Here is a 15,296-nt window from a genome sequence, read left to right on the forward strand (position 1 = left end):
AAAAAAAGTTTCCAAAAGCCAGAGGGACACAAACATTTTTAAGTTTTGATAGGAGCTAAAAATTCAGATACACTATTAGAGCTCCATCCAATATCCTCATCTGAATACTTTTGATAGTTAACTATATGAAAAATTAAAAGTTTCCATGTTCCAAATGACACACACTACTTTTCACACATACTGAACACAAGTCACAACTTACTGGATATCAAGTGCTTCAAAGGTTCTTTTGAACTTTCAGAAGCACTCAGAAGGCACAGAAGGCAATTTTAATGGGAAATGCCTAATTCCAAAAAGAGTAATAATGTAATTTCAATTAGACTATGATATTTACATTTTCAGTTGAGGACGTTATTTTCAAATGATATACTAAATGCTTGGATACTCCTTAAGGAAAGAGATGCATAATTACTTTATTTCAATGGTTGGACTGAGGTAGGTTTTCTTTTCATAGAGAGAAATATTTAAAAAACCCTGAGATTTCTGTGTGTGAAACTGACATATCTGTATTTCATGATTACCTAAGAAATCATAGAAATGTAGGGCTGGAAGGGACCTCAAGAGGTCATCTTAGTCCATCCCCCCTGCGCAAAGGCAGGACCTTAAACCATCCCTTAGAGGTGTTTGTCCAACCTGTCCTTAAAAACCTCCAATTATAGGGTTTCCACAGCCTTCCTTGGTAACCCATTCCAGTGCTTACCTATCCTTAAAGTAAGAAGCTTTTTCCTAATATCTAATCTAAATCTCCTTTGCTCTATATATTAAGCCCATTATACTTCTTCTCCAAGTCCACTGAAGGTAGGACAACTGATCTCCATGCTCTTTATAACAGCCCTCAACATATTTGAAGAGTGTTATCAGATCCTCCCTCAGTCTCTTCTCAAGACTAAACATGCCCCCCCCCCTTTTTTTAACCTTTCCTCATAGGTCAGGCTTTCTACGTCTTTTTTCATTTTTTATGGTCACCTCTGGACTCTCTCGAATTTGTTCACATCTTTCCTTAAAGTATGGCACCCAGAACTGGCAACAATACTCCAACTGAGACCTCACCACTGCCAAGTAAAGTGGAACAATTACCTTCTGTGTCTTACATATGACACTTCCGCTAATAAACCTCAGAATGACATTAGCTTTTTTTGCAACTGCACCACACTTTTGGCTCATGTTCAGTTTCTCGTCCACTATAATCACCAGATGCTTTTCAGCAGTACTACCCACCTAGCCAGTTATTCTACATTTTTAGTTGTATGTTGGATTTTTTTAAGTGTAATACTTTGCAATTGTCTTTATTGAATTTCATCTTGTTGATTTCAGACCATTCTGAAATTTACCAAAGTCCTTCTGAATTCTAATCCTGTTCTCCAAAATGCATGCAACCTCTCCCAGCTTGGTGCCATCAGCAAATTTTGTAAGTATACTCTCCACTCCATTTTTCAAGTCATTAATGAAAATATTGACTAGCATCAGACCAAGACAGACCCCTGCAGAAACCCACTAAATAAGTCCTCCCGCTTTCACAGAGAACCATTAATAAAACTTTTTATTTAGCATGGTTTTCCAACCAGTTGTGCCCCCACCTTACAGTAAGTTCCCCTAGACCACATTTCCCTAGTTTGTTTATGAGAATGCCATATTAGACTGTGTAATTATTATTATTATAAAAGCTTCACTAAAATCAAGATACCACATCTACCATTTCTCTCCTATCCACTAGGACAGTAACCTGTCAAAGAAGGAAATTAGGTTGGTATGGCATGATTTGTTCCCGAAAAATCCATGTTGTCTATTCCTTATCACCCTGTTATCATCCTCTAAGTGCTTATAAATGGTCTAATAATTTGTTCCACTGTCTTTCCAGGAATCTAAGCTAGATTCATGTCTCTGTTCCCCTTTTTAAATATAGGTGCTATGTTTGTCCTTCTCCCGTCCTCTGGGACCTCACCCATCCTCCATGAGTTATTGAAGATAATTGTTAAAAGTTCTGAGAATTGTTTCAACTAGTTCTTTAAGTACTCTAGGGTGAATTTCATCAGGCCTTACACTTTTCCCCCCTATTCTGGATTGTGTTACTTGCCCCTTGTTGTTAGTTGTGATCAGATGCTTAGCACATTTAATACTAACTGTTTTAGTTAAGACAGAACCAAAATAGGCATTAAACACCTCAGCCTTCTTGGTGTCATCCATTATTAGCTATGCAGGAAAACTAAATACCTGAAACAGAATTTAAATAAAGCTGTTATTATGTGATGGCTATCTAGGGAGAGATAACAGTTATAGAAGAAGCCAAAAAGAATAGCAGCACACATCAAAAGAAATGAAGCAGAAAAGAATGAGTATTTTACTTCAAGACAGGATATGAAGCAATAATTACCTGCCCATTCTCTTGAATATACAAATTAATTTTGCAGTCATCGCCACCACAAGCTAATATTGGTACTGCAAAAAAAGGAAAAAAATTAAGCTTTTGTTATTAAATCTTGTAACTTTAGCATTCTGTGATCTTTATTAAAAGAAAAAACGGGCACAAGATGAAACCATAAATATAACTGAATAATATAATGGATATGTCACATTCTAACTCAGCCACTTTGTGCTCTTTATGCAAGATGAGTAAGAACTTCAAAGTAGTAAAATTCTTATTTAAAAGCATCTAAAATGGAAGTTCTTGTAGATATATAGTATCTGCTACAAATATTGGGAGGCTGAAGGGCAAGTACCTCTAATTTAGGTCTCCAATGTACCTCTATTAAGTCCAGTTATGACAGATATGGCAATTTCCTGCAATATCTTTGGGAGATCTTACACACTATAAATAATGGCCATACTGGGTCAGACCAATGGTCCATTTAGTCCAGTATGCTATCTTCTGACAGTGACCAGTAGCAGATGCTTCAGAAGGAGTGAACAGAACAGGACACTTTTATCGAGAGATCCACCCTATCATCCAGTCCCAGCTTCTAGCAGTCTGATGTTTACAAACACGCCAAGCATGGAGCTGCATCCCTGACAATCTTGGCTAATAGCCATCGATGGCCCTATCCTCCATGAACTTATCTAATTTTTTTTGAACCCAGTCATACTTAACGTATTAAGTTTACATATCATTATAGACTAGGGATTGTATGTAATTCCATAAGTGAGGGGACCACAGTCATCCAAGAACAAAGAGCAGTAAGGGGTGATTCGGCAAATCCACTCAGGTTGTAACACTTCCAGAGAAGTACCACTATCTGGAGAGTGGCATACTGGTTCAATCTGGATTCTCCAGAGACCAACAGACAAGCAAAGAAATTGCATAAGCTGACTCAGGAACTTCTTTCTGATCCAGAAAACTGACAGGTCCTTCTGTCCAAAGGGGGCCCCAATCCTTAGGGAAGACCTGGAAAGACTAACACCAGCACCAGACCCCAAGGTTGGGGGTGGGGTGACCAACTGGTCATTTTAGCATGTGTGTAAGTTCTTATTGTTTTTAATACATTTCCTCTGTAATGCTTTCACCAAATGTGCTTAATTAGAAAGAGCTATGTGGTAAATTATAACTGTGCATAATTACGCCGTTTATAGCCTCTAAGGAGAAAGCAAAGCACAGATGCTGGCCTGTCTAGGCTAATGTTACTCAAATGTGGCCACCAGGGGGTTTTCAAGTGGCCACGACAGCCTCCTGGGAGGCAATGGGGGGGGAACATCAGCCCCTCCCACTCCCTCCTTGTTGCTCCTGGATGTGCCGCCCTGCACTGCCTCTGGAGGGAGATGGGGCACAACGCTGCAGGAGCAAGGTGAGTTCTTGACCCACCTTGGGGGGAGGGGTTTTGGGCGGCAGGCTCTAGCAGCGGGACTTCAGGAGCTTGGCCATGAGGCCCCGGGCTCTGACCACAGGGCAGTGGGTACTCACCTCCTTCCCCTTCCCCCCCCCCTCTGGTCACGAGGCCTTGGCCTCCAGCTGTGGGGCTTCAGCCTCCGGCCCCTGGTTCCAGCTGTGTGGCAGCAGGTGCTGGCCCCCAGCTCCAGTCCCAAGCTCCAGCCACGCAGTGGCAGGCGCCGATCCACAGCTCCGGCCACACGGCCCCAGCCCTTGGCGCTGATCCCCTGCCCCTGGCGCTGATCCCCTGCCCCAGCTGCATGGCAGCAGGCGCCGACCCTCAGCTCTGTTCCTGGGCTCCAGCCACGCAGTGGTGGGAGCTGGCCCTGGGTGCCAACCCCTGGCCCTGGCCGCACAGCAGCAAGTGCTGGCTCCAGTCACACAGCGGCAGGCGCTGATTCCTGGCTCCAGCCATGCAGCCCTGGGCTCTGGCACCTAGCACTGTGCTCTGGCTGTGCGGCAGAAGGCACTGGCCCCGGGCGCTGACCCACAGCTCTGGCTGCATGGCAGCAGGCTCCGATCCCTGGCTCCAGCCATGCAGTTCCTGTCCCCAGTACCAGGCTCTGGCTGCAGGCACTGAGCCCCGGCCCTGGCCACATGACAGCAGACACCAGGCCCTGGTGCTGGCCACGCGACAGTGGGACTCATCATCCATCCCCATCGCCCCTGGCCCCCGCTGCTTCCCACAGCCTTGCATCCATCCCACCATCGCCTCTGGCCCCTGATGCCTGCCCCTTCAACCTTCCCCCCCTCGCTTAATGGGTCCTAGGGTTTGCTGAGAAAAGTGATATTTACAAATATGCAAGTATCACTTTTCACAGCAGACTTACTAGCTATCTGTGAAAAGTGATACTTATATATTTGTTAATATCACTTATCACTTTTCATAGCCTCCCAGGTAGCTACTAAGTGTGCTGTGATATTAACAAATATACAAATATCACTCCCGAAGGGGGAGGCAGCATTATTTTTATTACTGAGTCTGCCAAAAAACCCTACAAATATAAATTACAATGATTTGGATGTGTATCTGTGCATATTTAATTGTTTTTCCTAAAGTTAATTAAAGTTGATGTTGATGTGTGTGTATATATATATATATATATATATATATATATATATACACACACACACACACACACACACAGAGTATAAGTTTTAAACAAACAATTTAATACTGGTGCACAGTGATGATGATTGTGAAGCTTGGTTGAGGTGGAGGAGTCAGAGGGTGGGATATTTCCCTTACTGCTAAATGATGAACTAGCAATTGGCTGAGCCCTCAAGGGTTAACTTTCTCACTCTACAAGGCAGCAGGAATTGAGGGAGTATGTGTTAGAGAGAAATATGCGCTTTTCCCCTTTAAGTACACTGCCTTGTTAATTAGATCAGCTTGCTGAGACCACAGCTGCTGCCTGGAAGCTCCCTCCATCCTGAGCCCTGCTGTGTCCCCCCTGCTCTATGGAAGATGGGGTAAGCGGGGGGCAGGAGCAGGGGGGAGGGGGACACCCTGACATTAGCCCCCCTCTTCCCTCCCTCCCCCCGCACAGCAAGCAGGAGTCTCGGGGAGCAGCTCCAAAGCAGAGGGCAGGAGCAGCACATGGCAGTGGGGGGAGGGACGGCTGAACTGCAGGCAGCTGCTGCACAGGGAACTTAGGGGAGCTGAGAGCTGATAGGGGGCTGCCGGTCCACCCTGGTTCCAAGCCCCCACCAGCTAGCTGCAACGGGCTGCTCTTCCTGTAAGCAGTAGACAAAGCAGGGGGCTGCCAAATGACATAACAACGAAACAACGTTAACCGGGATGACTTTAAGTGAGGAGTTACTGTAATAACAATGAAGAACTGTCAGAGACTGAGATGTTAAAGGCAAAGGTGCTGGAACTAGCTGATGAGTTAAGGAGCAATGAGTCAGCAGGCCTAGATGTTATCCATCGAAGAGTTCTGAGATGCTAGCAAAAGTATTCACTCATTAAAACCAGCTACTGTACTAGGAGATCAGAATGTAGAAAATGGACATGTCTTAGAAAAGAGTAGTAGGGGTAATCCTGCAAGTAACATGTTACTAAATTTTGTACCACACCAAGTAAACTGACTGAAATAATTAAAACCAGAATTATAACACAGATGATAATATAAGGACAAACCACTAGATGCCTCTCTAATGTATTAGGATTCTTTGAACAGAATGGGAAGAGACTGTCTAGGAAGGAGTACAGCAGAAAGGGATCTAGGGGTTATAGTGGACCACAAGCTAAATATGAGTCAACAGTGTGATGCTGTTGCAAAAAAAGCAAACATGATTCTGGGATGTATTAACAGGTGTGTTGTGAGCAAGACATGAGAAGTCATTCTTCCGCTCTACTCTGCGCTGGTTAGGCCTCAACTGGAGTATTGTGTCCAGTTCTGGGCACCACATTTCAAGAAAGATGTGGAGAAATTGGAGAGGGTCCAGAGAAGAGCAACAAGAATGATTAAAGGTCTTGAGAACATGACCTATGAAGGAAGGCTGAAAGAATTGGGTTTGTTTAGTTTGGAAAAGAGAAGACTGAGAGGGGACATGATAGCAGTTTTCAGGTATCTAAAAGGGTGTCATAAGGAGGAGGGAGAAAACTTGTTCACCTTAGCCTCTAAGGACAGAACAAGAAGCAATGGGCTTAAACTGCAGCAAGGGAGGTCTAGGTTGGACATTAGGAAAAAGTTCCTAACTGTCAGGGTGGTTAAACACTGGAATAAATTGCCTAGGGAGGTTGTGGAATCTCCATCTCTGGAGATATTTAAGAGTAGGTTAGATAAATGTCTATCAGGGATGGTCTAGACAGTATTTGGTCCTGCCATGAGGGCAGGGGACTGGATTCGATGACCTCTCAAGGTCCCTTCCAGTCCTAGAATCTATGAATCTATGAAACATATCAGAATAGCAGATAAAAAAAGGGGGGGGGGAATTGGGACTTTCATAAATTCCTTGGCATACAGTCAAGAGATTTTGTTTTACTGGAAAATACACAGTTATGGATTAAGAAACTAATTACTACAATGGATGACAATCTGGCTACAAAACAGAAAATGGGCATTGGAATAAGTGGTCAGTTTTCATCATGCCAATAAGTTAAATATAACCTGTAAAGCTTTTTCAAGTTTATTCATTTTTTCAGCTTGAGATTCAAGATCATGAAGAGCCACGTCTAATTTATTTGTCAGAACCCAAGTGACTAGGATTGGTGAACCAATAGTTTGATCCATTATGGCAGTTCTTATATTAGTATGGGGTGATTAGGCTGCATGGCAAAAGGGCTTTCCGAGATCTGTAAGCACTTGAGGGGAGTTGTTCTGCAGTCTTAGGGATCCACAGGATAACAACTCTCCCGCAAATTCTCAAGGTCCAGGAGACCAGCTCAGAGCAACTCTTTGCTCATAGGTCAACCGGTGAAGCACTGAATCATATAATTTGCTCTTCTGTAACAGTTTTTTTTTAATTAAGAGTTTTCTGTTATCTTCTCATAGATGACTTACCCTGCAGAGAATGTTCCAGTATCACTTCTCTAACAAAGCAATTGATGCAAGATTAGTTATGGTTATGAAAAAGTTCATAAAAAATGAACATCAAGAAACTTTCAAAATAATTCCAAAATCTATATAAATCAGTTTCAACTGCCACACGTCAGATGATTTCTTTGCTGGAGAGTTCAAAGAAATTATACTCAACAAAAGAATTCAAGAGTAAATTTTAAATGCCTCTAACTCAAGTTAGCTAGCTGATTACTTGTAATTTTTCAGAAACGTCATTCTGCATGCAAAGAGTACGTACTATAAAATTTGGGCAAGATGCAGATGTCAGCACAGCTTTGGCATGAAGGCACCATAATGGCTCCATAGATTTATCAAAGACATCTTGTCCTCTAAAGTTTTAAATTCTTAGTCATCTCAGTTTGTCACATTAACTAACTGTTTCTGGCAAAAAGATCAGCAGTGAGACTTAATGATGACATTTAAGTTACCTGTAGGTTTCAGAGTTAACCTTCATATAAAAAGGAGCAATCCAAGCCTCTGTGGTGTTGTTTCAGATTCAAGTAGATAACACAACTAACTGCACCAGTCTATATGCTATTCAAGTTTTCAAGGTTTCCTCAACCACCAACATAGTGAGAATTTCCTTTTTTTTTTAATAAGACGACTTTGGATCATAATGATAGATTTTGAACCTTAATCATTGCAGCACAGACCAAACCATTTATAACTAGTATTCAAAAAATAACAAATTACCGGTAATAATTTTTCATTATTGCATGCCTGAGTTTTTGATACAGTCTAGAGGCAAGTCCGTTTTCACATTTCTATACCCACCAAAAAAAACAAAAAACAAAAAAACGAAGCATTTATTTATCCACTGGTTTTAAAAATAATAGACTTGTCCCCTTTTTAGAATTTTTGGGATATTTTAAAATGCTTATATCTTAATTAACAGATTTATATGAAAATTCATTCTTTACCTTTTGAGGAAGTTCTTTAAGCTGTGGAAGATATGCTATATCATTTCCACATAACAATGATATTTCCCTGCTTTAAATACAAACTTAAACTCAGCCTTAACTATGGAAACAAAAGGGTACCTTTATAATAAAGCAAAATGTTTAATATCCAGTTATTTACATTTCAAGATTAAGCCTTACATGGAACATCACCTTTAGAAAGAGCTGATTTTAAGACTGAGCACAGTAAATTCTGAGTTTCATTTTTAAACTACTATTACAGGTTTGCAAGCTTTATTTTAAATCTTGAAGTGTGAATCATTATTTCTCATTTATATACACAGGGCTATACTGATATATTCCTCTAGGGTACTCAAAGAGAATTTCTAATAAGTACACCACCATAATAAACAAAGAACTAACCTATTGCTTCACAGCATGAATTTTAAGACAGCTGTGACTGACTAATATGCAGCACAGACCCTTTATTATTTCTGACAGTAATTCAGACTACAGGTCACAAGAATTTATTGTCATTTTCCAGCCTTGTAAACTTAATGTCAACAACCACCTACTCACATATCTAAGGAAAAAATATCTATTGAGTTAAAATTATTCAGAGTGAAAATGGAAATACTGCTTTTCATATTGCACTGCCTTCAGGGTATGACAGCATTTTCAAACTGCACGATGTATTTTTGTATATAGTTCTAGAAGATTTGAAAACTTCATAAACCAAACAAATTGACTTGTCTGCTCTGAAGGCATTACAGTAAAAAAACCTGTCAGAGTTAAATAACGCATAACTAGACAGCTATGAATATGCCTATAGTTGTCTCATTAAATGTGTCATATATAGGGCCCTACCAATTTCACAGCTGTAAAAAATGTGTCATGGACCATGAAATAAGCCCTGCCCCGTGAAATCTGATCTCCCCAAAATCAGCCAGGCTGGGGAGGGACAGGACTTGTCCTTCCCCTGCATGACTGTTAAGGGGAGAGGTCAGACCCACCTCCACAGGCAGCACAGAAGAGAGTGGTACACCCTCACTTATGTGCTGCAGAAGCCCCAGAGCTGGGCTCCAGACTGCCGCTCCCCGCGGCTCCTGCCTGGGCTCAGGGTGTCCTAGTTCCGGGGCTTCCGCCCCCACCAGCGCACTGTTCCTGCCGGGGCTCAGGGCCTCCAAGCTCTGGGGCTTCCGCTCCCTCTCCCCCATGGCTCCTGCCCAGGCTGCTGCTCTCCCTCCCTCCTCAGCTCCTGCCTGGGCTAGTCGTGCCCAGGCACCAGCTGGGACTCGGGGCTTCCACCCCCTCCGGCTCCTGCTCGGGTTCAGGGACCTGGGCTGGGGGCTGCCACTACCCGCAGCTCCTGCCCAGCTCAGGGCTGCTCCCCGTGGCTCCTGCCTGGGCTCAGGACACCCAAGTTCCGGGGCTGCCACACTCCCACCCCGTGGTTCCTGCCAGGACTGGGGGCAGCCGGTCTCCAGCAGGGACTCAGGGCTTCCACCCCCGGTGGCTCCTGCCCAGGCTCAGGGCTGCCGCCCCCCCACCCCACCCCCACAGCTCCTGCCCGAGCTCGGGACACCGATTTCCAGGGCTGCTGCTCCCTTCTCTCCCCCCACACCTCCCCCCCATGGCTCCTGCCAGGGCTAGGGGCACCCAGGCTTCAGCCAGAACTCGGGGCTGCCACCCCCCGCAGCTCCTGCCCGGGCTTGGGGAGGCCACACACACCCACGCCCCAGGGCTCCAGCCGGAGCTCGGTGTGCAGACTCAGGGCTGCGGTTCCCGAGGGCTCCAGCCTGGGCTGCGGGCCGCCCAAGTTTGGGGCTTCTGCCCCCCTTCCCCCCTCCTCCGGCTCCTGCTGGTGCTCGGGACTTCCACCCGTGGCTCCTGCCAGAGCTAGGGCACCCATTTTTCAAACTGTCCGGGGCCCCTGGGCACAGGTCCCATGCATTAATCCACCACTGGCCCTGACTAGCAGCTAGGAGCCCCCAGCTGGGGCACTCCCAGCAACACTGGGGAGATTGGACCTACCTCTACCTCCGGGAGCCTCCTCCAGCTGCAGGAAACGCCACAGAAGTGAGTATGACAATCCTGCAACCCCCGTACAACAGCTTTAGGACCACCACCCCACAATACCCTTTTGGATCAGGACCCCCATAGTTACAACACCGTGAAATTTAAGATGGAAACATCTGAAATCATTAAATTGACCAATTTTAAGACCCTGTGGCTGTGAAATTAACCAAAGTAAACCATGAATTTGGTAGGGACCTATTCATACATGTTCTGTGCTGTGCTAGGCACTGTTGGATTGCTGTCTTAATGCAGCAGTTCTACAGTGTATGCCTAACCATGCCCTGAGGCAGTTCCTTACATGCATGGACAGAAGGTAGTTTATACCTTATTCACCTGAGGACAGAATATCTGCTGGCAACTTCTTCTCACAATGCCAAATGGCTGACATTTTAATTATCTTATCAAAGAATCTCTTCCCCACTGAACATTCAGGGCAATTTTGGGAGGGCCTCTCTCTCTTGCTTATTTTCCTAGTAAATAAATAAATAAAATAAATAAATTAATGGAGATATCCTATCTCCTAGAACTGGAAGGGACCTTGAAAGGTCATTGAGTCCAGCCCCCTGCCTTCACTAGCAGGACCAAGTACTAATTTTGCCCCAGATCCCTAAGTGGCCTCCTCAAGGATTGAACTCACAACCCTGGGTTTAACAGGCCAATGCTCAAACCACTGAGCTATCCCTCCCCCCCCATTATGAAATAGGTTATTTCAGAAACACCTGCATTCATACTAACAACACACTCACTACTTCTACTAAATACTGGGAGGTGCTCAGATACTTTATATGTCCCCCATTACTGTAATATGGTTATTTACCTTGTCTAGTAACTGGAGCTCTTCAAGATGCGTGCTTCCTATATGTATTCCACTCAAGGTACACATGTGCTCCTTGAAACTTAGACAGGAAGATTTCTGCTACCAGTGTCCATTGGACTATGCCGGGGTGGGCAAACTACAGCCCGCGGGCCGGATCCAGCCTGCAAGCCGTTTTAAGCCAACCCGTGAGTTCCCGCTGGGAAGCGGGGTCTGGGGCTTACTCCACTCCGGCGCTCCGGCCAGGACACTGGGTCGGGGGCCGCACCATGTGGCTCAGCCCCACTCCGGTGCTCCAGCCGGGGTACTGGGTTGGGGGCTGCTCCACGCAGCTCGGCCCGCTCCGGCCGGGGCGCAGGGTTGGGGGCCGCTCCATGCGGCTCCTGGAAGCCTCAGCATGGCCCCGCGGCTCCTAAGCGCGCCAATGGGAGCTACAGGGGCGGTGCCTGCCGATGGGGCAGAGTGCAGAGCCGCCTGGTCGCGCCTCTGGGTAGGAGCCGGAGAAGGGACATGCCACTGCTTTTGGGAGCCACCTGAGGTATGCGCCGCTCGGAGCCTGCACCCCTGAGCCTCTCCCTACGCCCGAAACACCTGACCCAGCCCTAATCCCCCTCCTGCTCTCCAAACCCCTCAATCCCAGCCTGAAACACACTCCTGCACCCCAAACCTCTCATCCCCAGCCCCCCCTAGAGCCCGCACCCCCAGCCAGAACCTGCGCCCCTGCCCCAGCCCTGATCCCCCTCCCGGCCTCCAAACCCCTCAGTCCCAGCCCAGAGCACCCTCCTACACCCCAAACTCCTCATCCCCAGGCCCACCCCAGAGCCCTCACCCCCTCCCGCACCACAACCCCAATTTTGTGAGCATTCATGGCCCGCTCTATCATAGCCTTTGGAAGGATCTGCAACAAAAGGGAATCAGGACAGGTAGTGGAATACGTATAGGAACCACACATCTCAAAGAATTCCAGTTACTCCACCAGATAAATAACCATATTTCACACTCCATATGTATTCCACTCAAGGTGATTCAGAAGTAATATTCATTGAGAAAGAGAGTACAAGGAACTATGCTGTGCCACAGATTAGAGGACTGCTCCACTGAAGGATATATTTGCTATAGAAGCTTGTATCAGGGCATAATGCCTAGTGTGACAGACCCAGACCAGTGGGGTACAGGAGTCTGGTAGAGGGCAAATATACTGGTCACTGGATGAGTAGTTTTCTGTTCCCTGAGTGACCAGAGCAGAGGCTGCACTAGAGTAATCAGGAACCTGCTAGAACCAGTTACGGAAGGCAGGCAGGCTAATTAGGACACCTGGAGCCAATTAAGAAGAAGCTGCTAGAATCAATTAAGGCAGGCTAATCAGGGCACCTGGGTTTTAAAAGGAGCTCGCTTCCGTTTGTGGTGCGAGTGTGAGGAGCTGAGAGTGAGAGGGTGTGCTGCTGGAGGACTGAGGAGCACAAGCGTTATCAGACACCAGGAGGAAGGTCCTGTGGTGAGAATAAGGAAGGTGTTTGGAGGAGGCCATGCGGAAGTAGCCCAGGGAGTTGTAGCTGTCATGCAGCTGTTACAGGAGGTACTATAGACAGCTGCAGTCCACAGGGCCCTGGGCTGGAACCCGGAGTAGAGGGAGGGCCTGGGTTCCCCCCAAACCTCCCAATTGACCTGGACTGTGTGCCCTTCCAGAGGGGAAGGTCGCTGGGCTGTTCGCCAACCCCCAGGGTGAATCTCTGAGGCAAGAAAATCTGCCAATAAGCGCAGGACCCACCAAGATAGAGGAGGAACTTTGTCACACTGGTGTTAGCGGTGGGATATTGGGGTGCACAGCGCGGCGGAAGAAGGAGGGTGATTTAAAAAAAAAAAAAAACACAACAACAAAAAAAGAGAGAGGGTTTATTTTTTTTCACCACAATGGATGACGTCGTGTGGGCACTGATACAAGCTATGGCGGCCCAGCAGGAGGCTACCCGTGTCCAGGCAGCCGCCCAACAGGAGGCAGTGCGGCTGCAGCAAGAGACTAATCGCCTGCTGATGGACCAGGCTGCTCAAGACCGAGCTATGTTGCAGGAACTGGTAAACCAGGTAAAGTCCCTTACAGAGCTGAATCGCGGCCATGATGGGACGCGGCTCATACGAGCCAGCCATTGGCTGCAGCAAATGACACGGGAGGATGATGTAGAGGCATACCTTCTGGCCTTTGAGAGGACAGCCCTACGGGAGGCCTGGCCTCGAGATCAGTGGTCTGGCATCCTTGCCCCATTCCTGTGTGGGGAGGCCCAGAAGGCCTACCATGATCTGCCTGAAAAGGCTGCGGCAGACTACCCCCAGCTGAAAGCAGAGATCCTGGCCAGATCTGGGGTCACGACAGCAGTGCGGGCCCAGCAGTATCACGGTTGGAGGTACCAGGAAGACAAAACCCCACGGTCCCAATTGTATGACCTCATCCATCTCGCACGAAAGTGGTTGCAAACAGAGTCCCGGAGTCCGGAAGAGATACTAGCGGTTCTGGTCATCGACCGATACATGAGGGGACTACCACCAGACCTTCGTGCCTGGGTAAGCCAGAACGAACCCTCCACCTATGACGAGGTTGTCGCCCTGGTAGAGAGGCGAAGAACAGCGAGGGAGCTGACCCGACCAGTTAAGGAAGAGGCACCCCGGGTTAAATTAGCAGCACCAAGCCCTAAAGTTCGGGTGACTGGGCCACCAGGAGGGCCTCAGTGGAAAAAGAGAGAGGCTGAAGGCCCATCAGAGGCCACAAAGAGTTGGAGCACTGAGGGAGAAGAGGATCGTGATGTTAGACTGCCCAAACCCAGAGACCGGGGAACGCCTAGGGCTCCATACAGATGTTATGCCTGTGGGGAGTGGGGACACATAGCTGCACAGTGTCCCAATGCTGAGGAGCCTATGCAGTGTAACCTGGGGAACTGGGCAGATCCATGCTCCCTAATCCACCTTGTGGGGGTCTCACTAACCCCACATATGTATACCAGACCAGTGAAACTAAATGGGGTAGGGACCACGGCACTGGTTGATTCGGGGAGTGCTATCACGCTTATCTCAGGGAAGCTCATGAAGCGTAGTCAGCTGCTACCGGCTAAACGTACGGGGATAACATGTGTCCATGGGACAGTTAGTTACTACCCCACCATCCCAGTAAAAATCGAGATCCAAGGGAACACTACTGAGGTAGCAGCAGGTGTAGTCCCTAAACTCCCATACCCGGTGCTCATAGGGAGGGACTTCCCAGGGTTTGGAAACTTACTCCCAGTAGAGGGATTGGAGAAAGATGAGGACCCTAAAATTGGTGAGGCATCCACAGCAGACTGTCAACCCCCAATCTTCTCTGAAATATCCCCAGATTTGTTCTCCACTCCCAGACAGGGTAGAAAGACAAAAAGGGAAAGAAGGGCAGCTACGGCCTTGGGAACCCAAATACTGACCCAAAGCCAGAGGGTCGCTCTTGTAGGTAGGCGGACCCGCGCAGCTGAAAAGGAGGCCATGCAGGAGGGAGAAGCACCTGAGTCTGACCCCCACCCTAATGCTTCTGAACCAGTAGAAGCAACAGAGACTGGGCCCCTAGATCGTGGGCAGATTAGCCCCGGGAGAGGAAATTTTGGTATGACAACATTAGGAAGGAGGTGACTGAAATAGATGGGGTCCCCGTGGAAGGGAAAACCCAGGGACCAGGACCCTACTTCATAATGAAGAAGGATCTCTTATACCGGGTTGCACCAGTACAGGGGCAGAAGGTACAGCAGATCCTAGTACCTCAAAAACACCAGAACGCTGTATTAAGTCTTGCTCATAGTCATCTTTTTGGGGAGCATTTGGGGGTAGAGAAGACCCTGGCACGAGTCCTACGATAGTTCTTCTGGCCCAGAGTACATGAAGAAGTGCGGAGGTACTGTGCCTCCTGCCTGGAGTGTCAGCTGCACAGTCCCCGTCCCCACTTGAGGGCACCTTTAGTACCCCTTCCCCCCATCATAGAGGTCCCCTTCGAGCGAATAGCCATGGACCTAGTGGGACCCCTGGAGAAGACGGCTCGGGGCCACCAATATATACTTGTTGTTTTGGAC

The 15,296-nt window shown here is 47.2% G+C and overlaps 1 protein-coding gene across 1 annotated transcript in view; it reads right to left on the minus strand.

Moving 5' to 3' along the window:
* The window catches only part of ELP2 (elongator acetyltransferase complex subunit 2), a 114,460-nt gene that overhangs the window by 83,953 nt on the left and 15,211 nt on the right, over positions 1–15,296 (minus strand). Inside the window, exon 3 of the mRNA XM_065398578.1 lies at positions 2,372–2,436. Coding sequence (XP_065254650.1) covers positions 2,372–2,436 — 65 coding nt within the window. The remainder of the gene's footprint in view (positions 1–2,371; positions 2,437–15,296) is intronic.

This window comes from Emys orbicularis, chromosome 2 (genome assembly GCF_028017835.1).
Source record: "Emys orbicularis isolate rEmyOrb1 chromosome 2, rEmyOrb1.hap1, whole genome shotgun sequence".
Lineage (NCBI taxonomy): Eukaryota > Metazoa > Chordata > Testudines > Emydidae > Emys > Emys orbicularis.